This window comes from Acinonyx jubatus, chromosome D2 (assembly GCF_027475565.1).
Source record: "Acinonyx jubatus isolate Ajub_Pintada_27869175 chromosome D2, VMU_Ajub_asm_v1.0, whole genome shotgun sequence".
Lineage (NCBI taxonomy): Eukaryota > Metazoa > Chordata > Mammalia > Carnivora > Felidae > Acinonyx > Acinonyx jubatus.
In genome coordinates, this window is record NC_069393.1 from 84,779,661 (window position 1) to 84,795,846 (window position 16,186).

The following is a 16,186-nucleotide window of genomic DNA, read 5'->3' on the forward strand; positions in this document are numbered from 1 at the left end:
ATTCTACCCTCACACTCGATGCTCTAACTGGGAAGAGAATTATAGGTTGGAAAAACCTTCCATTGGGAATTTGAAGGTATTTCTGCATTGTCTTTTAACTTCCAGCGTTGCCTGAGGAAGTTGGAAAACATTCTGGTTCCTGATCTTCCCGTGGCCCCGTTTCACTCCCTGCTGCCCCCTGAAGCTGCAAGGTTCACCCTGTGCCCTGAGCCCTGCACCCTGAGCCCTATGCCCTGTGCCCTTTGCCCTATGCCCTGTGCCCTGAGCCCTGGGCCCCATGCCCTGAACCCTCTACCCTGCGCCCTCAGCCCTGCAGGGTTCGCCCTGCACCCTGAGCCCTGCACCCTGAGCCCTGTGCCCTGAGCCCTATGCCCTGAGCCCTGAGCCCTGTGTCCTGCGCCCTGAGCCCTGAGCCTTGCACCCTGAACCCTGCACCCTGAGCCCTGCGGGGTTCACCCTGCACCCTGAGCCTTCACCCTGCGCCCTGAGCCCTGTACCCTGTGCCCTGTGCCCTGAGCCCTGTGCCCTGTACCCTGGTGGTGATGCACCTGGTGTATTTGTTCACCCACCACACCATGTGGTCGGGAGCTTTTCTAACTGGAAACTCAGTCACTGGCTTGGGAAATCTCATGTGATTGTCTCCCCTACCGTCTTCCTTCCGGACGTCCCGTCAGCACGGCACTGGGCCTTTGAGCTGGCGCCCCAGGTTTCCCGTTCTCCCCTCTGGCCTGGCGTTGGCTCTGATTTCTGGGAGATGTCCTCAACTCCGTGTCCTAATTTTCCTGCTCAGGCTTTTATTTCTGCCTCCATACACTGAATTCTCCAGCACGTTCCTTCTCCGTAGCCTTCCCGCATCCTCGGAGACGGAAGGCCCCTCATTTCTCTGAGGTGGTGATGAAAATCAGCTCTGAAAGCGTCTTCTTGTGCTCCTTCCCGCCGGAGGGCGTCCTTGAGTGCCAGGGGGCCTCGTGGGGTTGGCTGAAAGGTGGACTGGAAGAGAGTCTGTGTCGCGAGGGGGACTTTTCTTGACCTTTTGTTTTTTTACCCCCCCACTGAGGAAGTTGAGTCAGGGCGATAAGGCCAAGGAATGAAACTGAAGACATGGGGCCAGAAAGGAAGAATTAAAACATCTTTCTTGCCGGTGCCGTGACCATAGGGAACCCTAGGGGATTCACCATAAAACCACTAGAACCATTGAAAGAGTTCAGCAGGTTTTCAGGATCAAGATCAATCTGCCAAGATCAGTTGTATTTTCAGGCTCGACAGACAACCTGTCCAGAATGAAGTTTGAAAAACGTCCCCCCACAAGGGCATAAAGAGAATAAAATACGTGGGAATAAGTTTAACAAAAGATGTGTGGGACCTGCACCCGAAACCACAAAACACAGCTGAACAACACGGAGGGAGATGTAGATACACAGACCTTCCTGCCCAGGCTCAGGAAACTCAGTATTGCTAAGATCCAGTTCTCCCCGAATTAACTTAAAGGTCACAGCCGCGCCTGTCGGAATCCGGCCGCTCCCCTGCAGGCGTGGACAAGCCGGTCTGAAAACTCTTAAGACAGCAAGCTCCTCTCCCCACGGGCCATGCGCTGAGGGGTAGCGTCTCCTGATCTAAAGGTTTCAGGTTTTCTAATGTGTCCGTCCTTTCCTGTGGGGCCCGTGCTTGTTGGGTCTTGTTTGAGAAATGCTCTTATTCTGAAGCCACGAAGCTTTATCTTTTTGAAACCTTATGGTTTGCCTTTTGTGCGAAAGTCCTTGCCCCAAGCTCACGTGTGCGCGTGGGTGCACATGCGTGTGTGTGTACGTGTGTGCACGTGTGCGTCTGTGCGTGTGTGTGTGTGCATGCGTGTTGTAAGGGTCACCTCTGTCAGGCAGCGTGTGTCCCCCGGGGCAGGGGCCATCTGATGGCTCCCCTCCGACCCCTCCAGCCCGTCGTGCGCGAGCTGACCCAGCTTGGTAACCGTGGTGACGTCTGGAGGGCGAGTCTCCTCTCCTCGTTCTTCTTCCAGACACACTTGACTCTTCTTGGGAGTTTTTCAAACTCCCACAAAAACCTCAAAATCAGTTTCCCTAGATTAAAAACAAATAAACAAAAAACCTGCGGGGATTTTTGTTGGGCTTATGCCCAAACCGTTAAAGGGTACAGTGAACACATGGCAAAAATCCCACCTATTTATTCATGAGGAAACAAATAAAATGTTGCCACCAATTCACATGAGGATTTGATCTGAAGAGATCTGTGTCCCTGCCTGGCAAAGCTCCCTTGCGGCCCTGGGGACAGGAACCGTGCATGTGTCTGTGGACAGCAGCATTTGGAGCGCCCACCGTCTCTCGGGTGAATGTCGCGCTCACAGTCATCAAACGGCCCAGAGACCCCCCCCACCCCAGGCCCAGATGTGCAGATACGTCCAAAGTACAACATGAACGTGAGCTGGTGTGGCTGGTGCAAGCGTGCGGCCGAGTGTGGTGTCCAGCCTGGGGGGTTGGGGGCAGCCTTGGTTGGGAACGGGTGACCTGGGGACGTTTTTGGACAAGGCTGCAAGGAGGGTGGAACAGAGGTGGAGGGTGGAGGCCCAAGGCGCCTGTGCCCAGCAGACCAGGGTGGGTCTGGGAAAGGTCCTGGCTCGAGGGACGGGCCAGCTGGGGGCTGTCTAGAGGTGGGGCCCAGCCCGGACGCACAGTGCACGGCCAGGCCCCTTGGTCCAGGGGGAGGACAGCAGCCTCCCGGGCCCTGGCAAGGAGGGAGGACATGACCCCAGTCCCAGGACAGCGCAGCTCTGGGTGTGTAGAGGCTCGTGGTGTCGGCCCAGGGCGACGGTGGCCGGATCTTTCAGGGCTGCCCCCGTGGAAAGGCCCCGATGCTGTCACATGTGAGGATCCTTGACAACCCTACTTCCTTAACAGTCAGGTGGAGTTTGCTGTGGCTCTGGCTACGGCCCCGGCCCGTTCCGGGGTGTGGCACCGCTTCTCAGGGCCTGGGATGTAGGTGTGGAGGCCCCAGAAGGCCAGGGGGCAACCGGTGCCCAAGGCAGCGCCAGCCCGCGGGAGAAACCGCTGGCTGGTGTGCGGCCCCAGGGCTGGTGCTGGGACCAGGGTGTGTGAGAGCAGCCGGGAGCCGTGCACAGGTCCGCGGACAGACAGGCTGGCGGCTGAGCGAGGCCGGTCCTGGGACGGGGCACTGCGGCCGCGGGCACCCTGCCCAGGACGCTCAGGAGCGCGCGCTGAGTTTTATGGTGACGATGTTCCACGCGTGGCAGACGCCCTGAACAAGGGGGCTCTGCTGAGGACTCTGCTGGTGGCAAACCTGGGGTCTAAGTATCCCCCCCCCCCCCCCCCGCCAGGTCTCACTGGCAGGCCGGCTGGGGGAGGGAGGGAGCTGGGAGGGAGTGGATTTCAGCAAGTGGTGGTGGCCACTTTGTAAAGGCCAGGACGACCCCCAAAGCCAGGGGGTCCCCTGCAGCTACCTACTCACACTCGCTGGCACCCGGGCCTGGCCACTGCCCCCTTGCCCCACCTCCAGCCCTCGTGTCCCCTGGAACGTGGCTCTGGGTGCTGAAGGGAGGCCGTGGCTGTCCGTGGCCATCTGGCCTGGGGCCACCCTGGTGTGATGGGGCCCCAGCGGCAGGGCTACAGCTTGGCTTGGAGCAGAGCAGAGTCTGTGACAGTTAAGTCCCTGTCTTGACCCGAAGACCCTAAGTCCCGGCTGGGGGTGTGGTACCCCGTGGGGGTCACAGAGGTGTCAAAGAGAAGCCACCTGGAGGGAAGCCAGGACACGAGCAGGGTGACCACAAGCACACCGCAGACAGAGCCAGGGCAGGGCTGGGACACGGAGCTCCTGGGGTAGGAGACACCATGAGGTTGGGACTCAGCCACGCCCTCACCTTGGTCCTGTCACCCGAGGGACCAGAGGTGTGGCTCCAGGGACACATATCAGATTGCCCGGGGAGGGGGGGAGGGGAGGGCTGGAGGTGGATTTCAGGAGGTAACTGTGGGTTGAGAACCTCCCTGGTGAGGCCCAGGCCTGCAGGGGCTCCCTTGATCTCACAGAAGAGGAGCCTGGAGCTTCAGAAGGTGCTAGAGCCAACTCCTGTTCCACAGTGCCCCTGCAGCAGCCGGGGGGGGGGGGGGGGGGGGGGGCGGGATCCTGGTCGAATTTCCCCCCAAGGCAGAGTCAGTTTGTTCAGGGCTGTGCTGGGCGGGGAGGGGGTGAGGCGCTGGGCCCCCGGGGCAGCCGTGACTACTGAACCCGGGAGGGATGTCTGTCTGGCACAGGCAGCTACGGCACACGTCAGTCATTCACAAGCTCAGTTACTAGAAGTTCCATAAAGCCAGACAAGGAGAGGCAAAAACCGATTCTGGCTTTCTCACAGAAGTCTGTGAGGCATCGTCCCCTCCCCACCCAGGGTCTGGAGCAGTGATCAAGCCCTAGAAAAGATCGCTGTGAAAGGAGACCACGTCCTCCTGGAGCGCTGCTCGCTGGGGGAAGGGGCCCGCTCGCCTTGGTTCCCACGGAGACACAGACTGGCGGCAGTGTGCGAGAGGCCGACTCTGGCGGAGCCTGGCAGGGTCTGGGCAGGGGTGAGCTTCCAGAGGGGACGTTTGCAAACACAGAGGCGACACTGCGTCACAGCCCCCCCGGCTGGGTCCTAGGCAAGGTGGGTGACAGAGAATTCCAGCCGCCGGGGCCAGACGCTGCCAAAGAACGTTCGTTCGCTGGCTTCTTTGCTCTGTGAGGAGGGTTCCTCCCTGGAGCAGGTGCAAGGCCAGGGAGGGTCCTGACGGAAGGCCACCCCTCAGGGTCCCTCGCTGCGGTTCCCAGGTGGGAGCGGCCACGAGGGTGCTGGGGCTGGCGCTTGGCACCGCGGGACGGAGGCTCTACCGTGCCGTGCCTGCCCCGCAGTCAGCTGGCGTGCTTTTAAATGCGGGCTCCCAGGCTCCACCTGGCGGTTCTGGTTCTGTGCATCCCAGCCGAGCCTGCTCTGTCCGGCAGGGGGGGGGAGGGGGGCGTCAGGCGGTGCAGGTCTCCCCCCACCCTCCACAAGGCCCTTCTGGCCTCAGCATCCTCCCGCACACCCCTTCCCCAGGGACCCACCCTCCCAAGGGCTTCCCCTGGTTTCCGTCCACCTTCTGTAACTTGGAGAGAGGGAGAGGGAGTGCAGGGTTGGGCATGGGGAGCTCCTGGGGGTAAGGGGAGGGGGAGGGGTGTGGGGAGATGGCAGCGTGGGGGTGTGGAGGGTTGGAGGTGTGGGAGCTCCTGGGGCTGTGGGGGGGGTGAGGGTGAGGGGGTGCCTCAGGGGGAGGAGGGGTGCAGCCCCCCACCTCCTGCACTGCCCACCCCCACTTCCCTGGCCTGGCTGGGTGTTGTATTTGAATATGTGCCCCAAGTCGGAAACTGCTCCTAGAAGTGAGGGGCGGGCCCCACACAACCTGGCAAAGCTCTTCCTGTGTCTCATCTGGCATCTGCACCGAGCGCCCAGGCTCCCCTCCACCAGTGGGCTTTCTGGGTGGAAGGGGGTGGCCTCAGCATCTCCTGCCAACGGAGACTGAGCGCAGAATGTGCAGAACCCCATGTTCCACGGAGACAGTCACTGACCGTAAAGTGACTTCCCCCCTTCCAAAAGTGAAATTGTGCCCCTCTGCGAGCGCACGTTTCCTCGAATTCCCTTTGTGGGGGGACCCCCTCCCTTGGCTGCAGCACGTGACCTGCACGGGTGACTTCTCAGGGAGGTCTGCGTTTTGGTCCAAACCGTCGGCTTAAACACCTCATTTAAGTGGGATCTTTGTGTAGAGACTCTTATCTTCTGGTTTTCTATGAAAGAAAAACGGTTTCTAAAGTATCCGTGTGTGAGTGTACACGTCAGACCCAGAATACAGCTGCTTATTAATATGATTTTATTTTCCTGGCCCCTTTGTTTTCACTAATTGAGTGTGTTGCCTCTTTCCGCATTTCTGTGTGCCTGAGTAAATGGGAAGTTGGCAATTAAGGATTTCTTTTATTCTGTTCAGTTCATCGCTTGCCTGTGAATGCTGTGATCTGGGCTAATTAGACATCTCATCGCTTTGTTCCTAAGCTGACTTCAGCAGATGGCTGATTTATTAGCTTATTTAGCCTAAAACAGCAAGTGAAGCATCGAGGGGTCCTATCCTATTCTGTTTTGAAAATATGTTTTAAACTGGGTCTGAAGAATGGGTAGCAGTGGGGTCTGTCCTGCCTCCCGCCCTTTGGCAGCCCGGACGAGGGCCTCGGGGGCAGGTGGCTGCTGTGGGGGGCTGAGCGCTCTAGGGGCAGTGGGGAGGGCTGCGGGCCCCTCACAGCCAGGAGCCCGAGGGCATGTGGAGGCCTGGCCAGATCAGAGGCTCCTGTTCTCCAGGCTGGAACCTACTTGTCCAGAGATCCCTCTCCTCCAAGCTTTGGTTCAAAGCAAGATTAATTACAAATGCAGCTTTGCCCGCAGACAGTGGGGCAGCAGCTGGGCTTCCGTCCACGCCTCGGAGCAAGGAGAGGCTGGAGGCAGGATAAGCGTGTGGGCTCCAGCCCCTTCTGGGCCTAGTGCCCCTCAGAGAGGGGAGGAAAGAGGCAGTGAGGAGCTCTGCTTCTCGTGTCCACAGCCTGCCTGTGTGTAGACGGACCTTGCTGCTCACAACCCCTACTGATGGGGTTCAGGGAACCCGGGGAATCCCCCTGCCATGCCCATCACGGAGCTGGAGGGGGCCTCGTGGACCTGCCAGACAATGCCAGCCCCCGGTGGCCGCCTAGGAGCCCCCGCAGGCCAGCACCCAGGAAGGTGGTCCTGCCAGAGCACAGGGAGGCTGGGAGGGCTGCACAGGGAGGCTGGGAGGGCTGCACGGAGTCTAGGAAGGAGTGTGTGTCAGTTGCATGAGCTCGGACTGACCCAGCAGAGCAGAGCCCCGTCCGGGACGGGGGAGTCCCGCTGCGGCCTGAGCGGTGGGGCTCTCGGTCCAGGGCTACCTGCTTTGTTTCCTTCCGGTCTCAGAGCCGGGAGACGCTGGTGGGGCTGCTGCCGTGGGGACCCTCCCGATGCTTGTTCCTAGCTCTGCTCCATCTGTTTCTATGGTAACCGCAGATCTGTACTCTGCCTGCCTGTGTGATTGTGTTCTGTTCTCCTTGTAGATGGAGGAGATAAAATTTAAAGACAGAGCAGTCTTCGTGCTGGAGAGAGAGTTAGGGGTTCAAGCCGGGCATGCTCAGAGACTGCAGCTCCAAAAAGAGGCTTTAGATGAGCAGCTGTCCCAGGTCAAAGAGGCTGATCGGCACCTGGGCAGCCCCAGGCGGGAACTTCCTTACGCAGGCGGTGCAGGAGACGCCTCAGACCACTCGGGAAGCCCTGTAAGCACCTCCCCACGCTTTGCCTGGCGATCCAGAGTCACAGACAGACACCGCTGCACGTAGCTATGTGGCCCTGCTCTGGCAGCTCCCCAGGGAGTTGAGAGCCTAGGTCCAGAGTCCAGAACCAGAACCTCCTGCCCCGGGGACTGACCATATGTGCAGCCCACCAGCCAGACCCCGGACCCTTCGGCTTATCTGGCTCGGCTGGGAGGGCAAACAGACTTCCTTCCTTGCTAACGTGACACAGCACTGGCCGTCACTTGATCACCCTCCCGTGGGCCCCCAAGGCTTCAGGCTTCCAGCTGGAGCCCACCTGCAGCTGCCGGGATCCCCCGGTGGCTCAGGGCCCTTGCTTGCTGGTGCTGGTTCCGGCCCCGGGCTAGCGGGATGAGGCCATCTCCGAGCGCACGGGCTCCTGGCTCCTTACTCGCCCACATCCCCACCAGTCACCCCTCACCCGCTTTTTGTGTGACCATGCCACCTTTCTGCTGCTCTTCGGCCTGCTGTGACAGCGTGGGGGCAGCCAGCAGCCGCAGGGCCGTGACATCATTCATTCGTCATCACTGCTCCTCATTCAGAGCCCTCTGGAGTGGTTCTGGGAAATCTGGGATGGGGGGGTGGGGAATCTAAATTCCATGGACCCTCAATGTGGGTCCTGCTGGGCCTGCTCCCTAGCCTCTCCTGCACCTGCTGAATGAGGAACCCTTCCTCAGTCCTTCCTGGACATGCATTTGTTTGCTCCGAGGACAAAAGGTTTGAGCTGAGCCAGCCCGAGGACAGCGACATTTCAAGAATAGAAAATGATTTTTTATAATCTTATTATAAATGGCTTAACTGAATTAAATCCTGCTCTGGCACTCGATAGATTGCAGTCAACTCCAGAGAGATTTTGAAACTGGATCAAAACGTTTTCACTGATTTTTGAATGAGGTTCCAGACGTTTCAAAAGTGACCTTTTAGAACCTCCGTGTGAGGGAGCACACTTCTTGGGAAACCGCCCTTTGCAAGCCTTCAGTTGAACTTCTTTTCCTGTGCTCAGGTCACATTGGGAGGGAAACAGGCGCAGGGCGGACCTCCCCCCCCTGAGCCTTGGCCAGCAGCCCCCAGCGCGGCCCGGAGCAGCCACGCCTGTGGTGCCTGCATTTGCACGCCCTTGCCTGCCTCACACCTCTGCACGCCCCTGGACATTTCTGCTCTTTCCTTCTGTCCCCATTGCGCGGCTTGCGGTGCCCCCGGCGGTGGAGCCAGCAGTCACCTGCTCCGGGGGTCGGTCCGCACCCGCCCACCCGCCATTTGGAGTCACGGGCGCTCATGACGCGGAACCGCTTTGTTTTCCGTGGTGTGTTGGGATTGTAGAGGTTTTCACGTCTGTGTCTGTGAACAGTTATTTGCAGTTGATTTTTGTTTTAGGAACAGCAGTTGGATGAAAAGGACGCTCGGCGCTTCCAACTTAAAATTGCAGAGCTGAGCGCGATCATTCGGAAGCTGGAGGACCGAAATGCCTTGCTGTCGGAAGAAAGGAATGAGCTGGTGAGTGGGGGTCTGGGCCCTGCGGGTCTATGGCTGCGGTGTGGGGGAGGGGCAGGGGGCGCCCACTTCCAAAATTCCTTTTGGAGAGGAGGAGCGATAGTTCCAAGGGCAGCGCTAGCGTAAGGCCTCTTGACTATTCCAGTAAAGCTTTATGAACAAAACCGGGGGTGGGGGGGGCGGGGGGCGGGGCAGATGCGGGCCTCAGGCACTGGTTGGTTGATCCCGGTTTCTCATTACTGAGCAAAAGTACCCTCAGTCCTGTGTGTCATCTGGGATGAGTGAGGTCCTCACCCCTAGGTGGAGCCATCACGATTAGTCCTAACAGGCCCTGAAATTTCCAGGTGATTGTGTCTGAGGGTGAGCTTCTCCAAGAGCCCCGAGGGGTCACGGGCGGGGGAGTTTACTGCAGCTCTAATTGGCAAAATAGAGCCTTGGCCCCGGACCGTTTCCCTCCACTGCGGCCAAAGCGTATTCTGGTCGGTTTGCCGACTCTGTTCAGGGACTGTTGGTCCCATGTCACACTTAAAATCGTGTCGTGTCTTTCAGTTAAAGCGCTTAAGAGAAGCTGAGAGTCAATACAAACCGTTGTTGGATAAAAACAAGCGTCTCACTCGGAAGAATGAAGATCTGTCCCACACTTTGCGTCGGATGGAAAACAAGCTAAAATTTGTCACGCAGGAGAACATAGAAATGGTAAGGGACCCTGACTGGTCCGTCAGGCCAGCGGGATTGCTCGAGAGCTCACCAGCAGCTAGCTCCCCCCACTGCTCACAGCGAGCAAGGCTGGATACCAAGATCCCCGCGGGCCTCGGGCCTTGGGCCTCACGTACGCAGTGGGGCCAGGACCCGGCCCAGGCCTGCTGGCTGCGAGAGGAGGGTCCGAGCACTGCTGGGGAGCGGTCCTGGGCGCCGCCTGGGGGAACCCGGCAGGGAGGTCACTGAGCAAGTCCCGCCCCAGCCCCAGGCCTGCTGCCGGGTATAACACGAGGACCTTGGACTGCGCCTGTTCTCACTCTGAAAACTCTCGGGCACAGATGGGGAGAGTCCCAGAACGCCTGCGTGGAGGGGAAGGAGTCGGCCGAGCAGCACCCCGCAGACCCCGCGTTGGGGGAGGCTCACTCCTGCACATCCACGGAGTGTGGGATGGTTAGGGGGTGTCTCCTGCGTCCCTTCCGTCCCAAAGGCCCCAGAGGCCGCGGGCGAGAGTTTAGCCAAAGAGTAATTACTCAGTACGATGTTCGGGAGTGGGGTGTCCTCAGCACCCGGCTGCAGAAATGCCTTCTTCCCGCGCTGAGCTGGGAAGAGGCGGCGGGTGAGGGATGGCAGGCCGCTCAAGCCGCCGCGTCCTGGGTTGCAGACTCGCCCCGCACGTGTCCCCAGGGCCCTGCAGCCCGCTGCCCCGAGGCCCGAGCAGAGGGGCCCTGCCCCCCAGCAGACGGGCTGCGCGTGCCCGCTGGCAAAGAAGACCCCGTACCCCCATCTCCCGGTCGACCCCTCATCCACCCCCGCGGTCTGCTTGGCTTTGCAGAGACAAAGAGCCGGGATCATAAGGAGACCCAGCTCCTTAAACGACCTGGATCAAAGTCAAGACGAAAGAGAAGTTGACTTCTTGAAACTTCAAATTGTGGAGCAGCAGAACCTCATAGACGAGCTTTCTAAGGTGCCCGGCGTCCCCTCCGCGGGGCACTCGCGTCCCGCCGCGCCACCCCTGCGCCCTCCAGCCTCCGCCCTCCCCATCGCCCTTGGCCCCGCCCCCTCATCTCTTTCCGCCCCGCCCCCACCCCCTCGGGTCCCGTCCCTCCCTTATCCCTCCGCCCCTCTCCTCATCCCCTCCCTTCTCGTCCTTTTCCTCTCCGCCCCTTTCCCCCCACAACCTCTAAGCCCTTTCCACTCCCTCGTCCCTGGGCCCCACCCTTCTCATCTTCTTCGGCCCCACCTCTCCCGCCTCCAGCCCCTCCCCTCCCTCTGCCCCGCCCCTACAGCTTATCAGCCCCTCCCCTCCACCCCTCCCGTGTCCCTTGGCCCCTCCCTTTCACTCTTTCTTTTTCTCTCTGCCCCACCCCTCTACTCCCTCAATCACATCCCTCCGTTCCCTAGGCCCGTCCTCTCCCCCTGGGCTCCTCCACTCCTCCCTTGGCCCCTCCCCCCTCCCCTCGGTCCCTCCCCTCCTCCTTCCCTCGGCCCCTCCCCTCCCTTCCTCGGCCCCTCCCCTCCCGTCTCCCTAGGCCCGTCCTTTCTCCCTGGGCTCCTCCCTTCCTTCTTCCCTCGGCTCCTCCCCTCCTCCCTTTGGTCCCTCCCCTCCCGTCCTCCTAGCCCCCTTCTCTTTCCCTGGGCCCTTCCCCCCTCTTTCCCTGGGCCCCTCCCCTCCTCCTCCCTCGGCCCCTCCCCTCCCCCCTCCCTTCACGGCTCCCTAGGCCCTGCGTCTCTCCGTAGGCCCCTCCCCTCCTTCCCTCGGCCCCTCCTCTTTCCCTGGGCCCCTCCCCTCCTCCTTCCCTGTTCTTCTCCTCCTCCTTCCGTCGGCCCCTCCCCTCCTCCTCCCTTCGGTCCCTCTCCTCTTTCCTCCCTAGTTCCCTCCTCTCTCCCTCCGTCCTTTCCTTCCTTCCTTCCTCAGCCCCTCTCCTTCTCTTTCCCTCGACCCTTCCCCTCCTCCCTTCGGTCCCTCCCCTCCTTCCTCCCTCAGCCCCTGTCCTCATAGGCCCCGCCTCTTTCCCTGGGCCCCTCCCCCTCCTCCCTCCCTCGGCCCATCCCCGCCCACCGGGTCCTTGCATTGGGGAACCCAGCAGGGGAGTCCTCCCGGCCCTCCCTAGGGGCCCCGCTGTCAGGCCCCAGCGCTAAAACTGCGTGGTCCCCTCCTCGCTTTAGACCCGGGGTTTCAAAGGCAGCAATGCCGCAGTGTCAGCTCCTGGGACCCCGGGACAGAGCAGCACACCTGGGGGCTAGCTCGCTTCTCCGTCTGAAGGCCAGAATCCAGTCAAGTTGCGGGCAGGGCCCCGCTGCTTCAGGGAGCGCCACGTCTCCTCTCTCTGAGCTCCGCCTGTCTCCGCGGGGCCTGCTCTCTGTGTCCCTCCCGTTCTCTTCTCTCCTGAGGACACCTGCCCACCCTAATCCGGGATGGTCTCACCTCCAGAGCCCTGACTCAAACGCACCTGCAAAGGCGCTATTCCAGATAAGGTCCAGAGCCAGGTTCTGGGCATTCCCGGGGAGGGGGGCCCATCCAGCCCGCTACACTGCCCTATCCCTGTGGCCCCTACAGCCTCAGTACAGTTTTGCAAATGGTCCTGCATCAGACCCCCTCCAATTACCCTGCTTGGGGGCCTTCTGCTTCTTGTTGGGGTCCATTCAGATCTGTTCAGAGCAAGTGGCCTTGGTCATTCTGTGACCTCCAGGGGCATCCGAAGGGACAGCATCGTCTCTTGCTGGTGTGGCTTGTGGCCCAGAAATGCTGGCCTGGCCTGGCTTGTTGTTTTTTTTATTTTTTTTATTTTTGTTCCTGGTTTTTTTAGTAAGCTCTATGCCAATCGTGGGGTTTGAACTCAAGACCTTGAGATCAAGAGTCCCATGCTCCATGGACTGAGCCATCCAGGCGCCCCAAGGCCAGTTGCCCCAAGCAACTTAAGTTGCTTCCAGAGTAGCAGGAAGTTGCCCACTGCGGGCTGCAGGATGGCGTCTCCCCAACACAGCCTTCTCTGGCCGTGCCTGAGAGCTGACCTCTTTATTCAAGCACACAGTGACCGTTGATGCCCACGATAATGAGAATCTATGGGGGAATATAGGAAAAGGAAGAAATCTTGGTCAATTACAATTGTACATTATTTCAGTTTCTGAAAGGAAGGTGACAGGACCTCAGCCCTGAGCTGAGGGCCCCTGGGCACTTCTGCAGGTTCACGGTGCCCTTGGGAGGTCAGCTTGGGAGGGAAAAAGGACCGCGAGGGCCAAGTCACATGCTCCCTCTCCAGGCAGTGGGAATCGGTAGAGGTTTGGGGCAGCCAGCAGGCTCGGGGTCTCCCGCAGGAGCAGGTGTGGGCCCCCAGTTCTCTAACATGCTGTTCTCCCCCTAGACCCTCGAAACCGCCGGCTACGTGAAGAGTGTGCTGGTGAGTAATTCTCTCTCCTACATCCATGCCCATTTTCCAGGGCACTTGTCCCTGGGACCCCTGGTGCTGGTGGCTCCTTCCAGTCCAGACAAAGGTGGCTGTGCCCACACAGCACTCGCTACCTGCCCAAAGGCTTTGCAGCAGTGGCCGAGAAGCCCATCCATTAGGGTCAGATAGGTGCCCCACATGGCCTTTGGTGATGCCTGCAGGAGCCAGCACCCAGCTTTGCTGTCCCTGGGGCACCGCACCCCCACGGGTTTCTCCCCCGCCGGCGTGGTCCAGCAGTCTAAGCGTGGCTGGCGCGTGGTCAGGGCCACGGAAACACCGTGTAGCTCCCTGGGGAGAAACGGGATTTTTGTCTCTGCAGCATCCGTCTCCGCCTGTGCAGGGATGCAGTTTTCCAGACACCTGCTCAGACAGTGCGGAGCAGGGCTGGGCCGCCGTCCCTTCCGGTTCCGGTCCCGGTCCCGGTTCCGGTTCCGGTTCCGGTTCCGGTGTGCGTGCTGCTCAGAGCTCGCCCTCTCCCCCGCACACTTTGAAGGAGGCTTTGCACGCTGAGCAGGGTGTGGGGAGGGGGAGGGGGCAGGGGAGGGCCCCCCGCAACGTGGGCCGTCACTCACTTCAGCCCAAGCGGAAGCCACAGGGCATCAGCGCCTGCAGCGTGATGGTCCTCCCTGAGCTGGGCCGCGTGTTCATGAGCATACAGCGTGCCCATCCAGAAAGCACTCTGCAAGTCCGTTCAGATGACCGCGCAGGAACATTAACTGAGCTGCTCAACCACTCAGAAAATCTCTTCCACTGGTTTTTGCAGGAGCGAGATAAGCTTTTGAGATTTCGAAAGCAAAGAAAGAAAATGGCGAAACTCCCCAAGGTAAAGGAGACAGCACTGACGTGTGCACACACAAAACGCGTGTTTTTAAAAGCCACTTAACAGGAGTGAGTTTCTCTCTGGAGGTGAAAAGAAGATAATTTTATTATTTCCTTTTTATTAATGTTTATTTATTTGTTTTGAGAGAAAGAGTGCACGAACAGGGGAGGGGCGGAGGAAGAGAGGATCTTAAGCAGTGGAACCCAATGCGGGGCTTGATCCCACGACCCTGGGATCAGGACCTGAGCAGAAACCAAGAGTCAGACGCTCATCAGTGTGCGTCACGCAGGTGCCCTAATAATTCTATTATTTTTTTAAGTTTATTTATTTTGAGAGAGAGAGAGCACAAGCAGAGGAGGGGCAGAGAGAGAGGGAGAGAGAATTCCACGCAGGCTCCACATTGTCAGTGCAGAGCCTGATGCTGGGCTTGAACTGACAAATCATGAGATCTTGACCTGAGCCGAAATTAAGAGTCACACACACACTTAACCGACTGAGCCACCCAGGCGCCCCAATTGTTTTTAAAAATCGTTACTGTACAATAACCAAAACGAACCCAAATCAATACAATGATTATAATTTTAAATTTAGAAATCCTACCTTGTTGCTTTTAACTTTCCCAGAGAAGATATGATTTCTGACGGCAAGGAGGAGGGGCTAGCCTTGGACCCTGACCTTCCTCTGCCAGCTCGGAGTTAGAGTTCCCTCTTGCGCTGGAGTCCACAGGCCTGCCTCATCACCACGTGGTCCCCGGCCAGCACTGCAGGCTGCAGCACCTGTCTGCTGGCCCCACACAGGTCCCTCCCAGGCATGCCTGCGCCCGTAGGGAATTGGAAGCACAATCTTTTCAACAAATGTGTGCTTTTTATTAGAGGGCATTCAGGAGAGGGGGCATCTGGGGGGCTCAGTGGGTCAAGCGTCTGACTTTGGCTCAGGTCATGATCTCACAGCTTGTGGGTTCGAGCCCTGTGTTGGGCTCTGTGCTGACAGCTCAGAGCCTGGAACCTGCTTCTGAGTCTGTGTCTCCCTCTCTCTCTCTGCCCCTCCCTCACTTGTGCTCACTCTGTCTCAAGAACAAATAAATTAACTAATTAATTTTAAAAAAGGAGATTCAGGAGATAGCCTCAAGGAACAGTAACTTGTGTGCTGCTTTCTGCAAAATGAGTGTTTTCTCGTTTGGCTTTTGAATGCTCAGTGGTCGTTCCTCACACAGGCTGTGAGATATTCCTTAGGCACAAATGCTGGCTTCTCTGGCCCCCAGAAAGGCCCATGGGAGGAGGGAGAAGGTTTGGGGGTCTCTATCTTTGGGATTATGGCAGAGTATTTAGAGATTTTCTGGAGGCCTGGGAGCCCGGCAGTGCAGTGGTAAGAGTGGACCTGCTGCTCTCCGCCAGGCCCCCCTGCTCCCCGGGCTTCCGTGAGGCGGGAGTGGGGAGAATCCGGGCAACTGGGTTAAAGGCCAGGAGCCCTCAACGTGCAGGACAGGTTCAGCAGCCGAGGACGGGATGGTGAAGGCAGGGAGCATCGGCCACGGCGCCCTCCAGCCTTAGTGACCGGTGACCCTCATGAGCCTGACCGTGAAGGGCCCCATTGGGGACTCAGCAGAAGGAGGCCGCGGGGAGCTCCTGGGACCGTCTGGGCCTGTATCTGGGAGAGCGTCAGGGACACTGGCAGGAGGGACTTGGATAGAGTGGACATGGGGTGGGGAGGGCACATGGGTCCGTGTGTGGATTAACCCGGTCCCTCTTGGTCAGAAGCCGGTTGTGGTGGAGACGTTCTTTGGATACGACGAAGAGGCTTCCCTGGAATCTGATGGCTCCTCTGTCTCTTACCAAACGGACAGGACGGACCAGACCCCGTGCACCCCCGACGATGACCTGGATGAGGTAGCGTCTCACGGGGCCTCTGCACGGGCCGGGGCGGGGCTCCGGGGGTCCAGGGACCTGGCGAGGAGGGCCACGTGCCTCTCCCTGGCTGCCTGCACCCCTGCCCTCTCGCAGGCTGCCCTGGGGTCCGGGCCACACGGAGACGTACATCAAGGCAACAAAACAATGAGGAGCAGCCCTGTCTTTGATAAAAGCCCAGCCAGCCTGTCCTGCCCAACCCCCCTTCCGGAAGGAACCGCCCTCATACGCAGGCGGACATCTGAGCCCCCTCATGTCGCAGGAAGCCCGTGCTGGGTTTGGTCTGACCCGCCCGGCCCCTGTGGCTGAAGGACACGTAGTGGCAGGCGGTCCACGGACCTGTCCAGGGGCACTCGGGCCATGAGCCAGGCCTCCCCTGGCAGATCCGGGCAGGTGGCCCCATGGCCACCGACCCACGTAGAGACCTAAGCCATGGTAGC

General features: G+C 59.6%; 1 protein-coding gene across 25 annotated transcripts in view; it reads left to right on the forward strand.

Moving 5' to 3' along the window:
• Positions 1–16,186, forward strand: part of JAKMIP3 (Janus kinase and microtubule interacting protein 3) — a 111,990-nt gene that overhangs the window by 57,606 nt on the left and 38,198 nt on the right. For 7 of the 25 annotated variants that reach the window (XM_053207964.1, XM_053207970.1, XM_053207971.1 and 4 more), the window contains exons 4-10: positions 7,135–7,350; positions 8,761–8,880; positions 9,427–9,573; positions 10,409–10,540; positions 12,939–12,974; positions 13,786–13,845; positions 15,597–15,728. In XM_053207964.1, the coding sequence (XP_053063939.1) occupies positions 7,135–7,350; positions 8,761–8,880; positions 9,427–9,573; positions 10,409–10,540; positions 12,939–12,974; positions 13,786–13,845; positions 15,597–15,728 (843 nt within the window). The remainder of the gene's footprint in view (positions 1–7,134; positions 7,351–8,760; positions 8,881–9,426; positions 9,574–10,408; positions 10,541–12,938; positions 12,975–13,785; positions 13,846–15,596; positions 15,729–16,186) is intronic. The other 18 variants (XM_053207968.1, XM_053207969.1, XM_053207977.1 and 15 more) reach the window with 9 other exon arrangements.